The sequence below is a fragment of the Saprolegnia diclina genome (genome assembly GCF_000281045.1).
Source record: "Saprolegnia diclina VS20 unplaced genomic scaffold supercont1.15, whole genome shotgun sequence".
NCBI lineage: Eukaryota > Oomycota > Saprolegniomycetes > Saprolegniales > Saprolegniaceae > Saprolegnia > Saprolegnia diclina.
In genome coordinates this window covers 720,427-721,433 of record NW_008246082.1, presented here as the reverse complement: position 1 = coordinate 721,433, position 1,007 = coordinate 720,427, and the positions used below count along the sequence as shown (strand labels likewise).

The 1,007-nt window shown below is 59.0% G+C and overlaps 1 protein-coding gene across 1 annotated transcript; it reads right to left on the bottom strand.

Annotated features, from left to right (window-relative positions):
• Positions 1–476: 476 nt before the first annotated feature.
• Positions 477–1,003, bottom strand: SDRG_05813 (hypothetical protein; the record flags this gene model as incomplete). Its single annotated transcript, XM_008611554.1, has 1 exon — positions 477–1,003. The coding sequence occupies one exon, from the start codon at positions 1,001–1,003 to the stop codon at positions 545–547; it is 459 nt and encodes a 152-aa protein (XP_008609776.1). The 3' UTR covers positions 477–544.
• Positions 1,004–1,007: the final 4 nt, after the last annotated feature.

The following is a 1,007-nucleotide window of genomic DNA, read 5'->3' as shown; positions in this document are numbered from 1 at the left end:
GACGGCTACGAGCCGTACGTTCCGGTCGAGTACGGCTTTTTTGCGTCGTTCCTCATTCCCACGATCGCCTTTGGCTTGGCGCTCGTCATCTTTGTTTCGGACCGGAAGCGCTACGTGCGCAAGCATCGAAGTCGCCCGGAAGGAATCGCCGTTGCTCAAGGGGCTCAGCTCCAACTGTGCCGACGCGTCCGAGCGATTGCCCATGTCGGCCATCAGCGTGTGGTGGAGCCGTCCGGCGTAGTCTAGCAAGTTGCGTGAATGTATGGCGTATTATTCGACTTGACGCCCCTTGGATGGAAAATTGGCGGTGACAAGCAAGAGCTTTTTTGTCGTCCAGAAGCCAACGAAGCGGTACTCGAGATCGGTCGCTACTGGTGTATGACAATTCAACCACCGCAGTCGCTGGCGTCTCCGGGTGAAGATGACAACGTCGTACGAGAGGCAAACAACGAACAACGAAGAAAGACCAAAATAAGCTCGACACAAGACATTGATTAATGGAGCCACTTGTCAGTAAATGCAATCGACATTTTCGCAGACGCGTCTACTGGAACCAGTTGCGAATGCAGTTGACGATACCCCCGATGCTAAAACCCGCGCGCTCTTCGGGCATGACGCGTCGGCGAAGTCGGCGGGCAATCTCCGGCGACGGCGACCGAGGGCGACGGTGACGGCGTCGGCGAATGAGGGCGTCGTCGTCTGAGTCGTCCTGCACGTCGTCGTCGTCTGAGTCGTCCTGCACGTCGTCGTCGTCTGAGTCGTCCTGCACGTCGTCGGCGTCTGAGTCGTCCTGCACGTCGTCGGCGTCTGCGTCGTCCTTCACGTCGTCGTCTGCGTCTGCGTCGTCCTTCACGTCGTCGTCTGCGTTGTCCTGAATGTCGTCGTCGAGACGAGCGTGGGGAACGGGATCGTCGTTGGCAAAACCTGGCAGCGGCAGATCACCGTGGGTGCCGTTCGGGAGCGCTTGCCCAGCGGCCGGTGCAGGCTCAGCATGCATAGCCATGTTG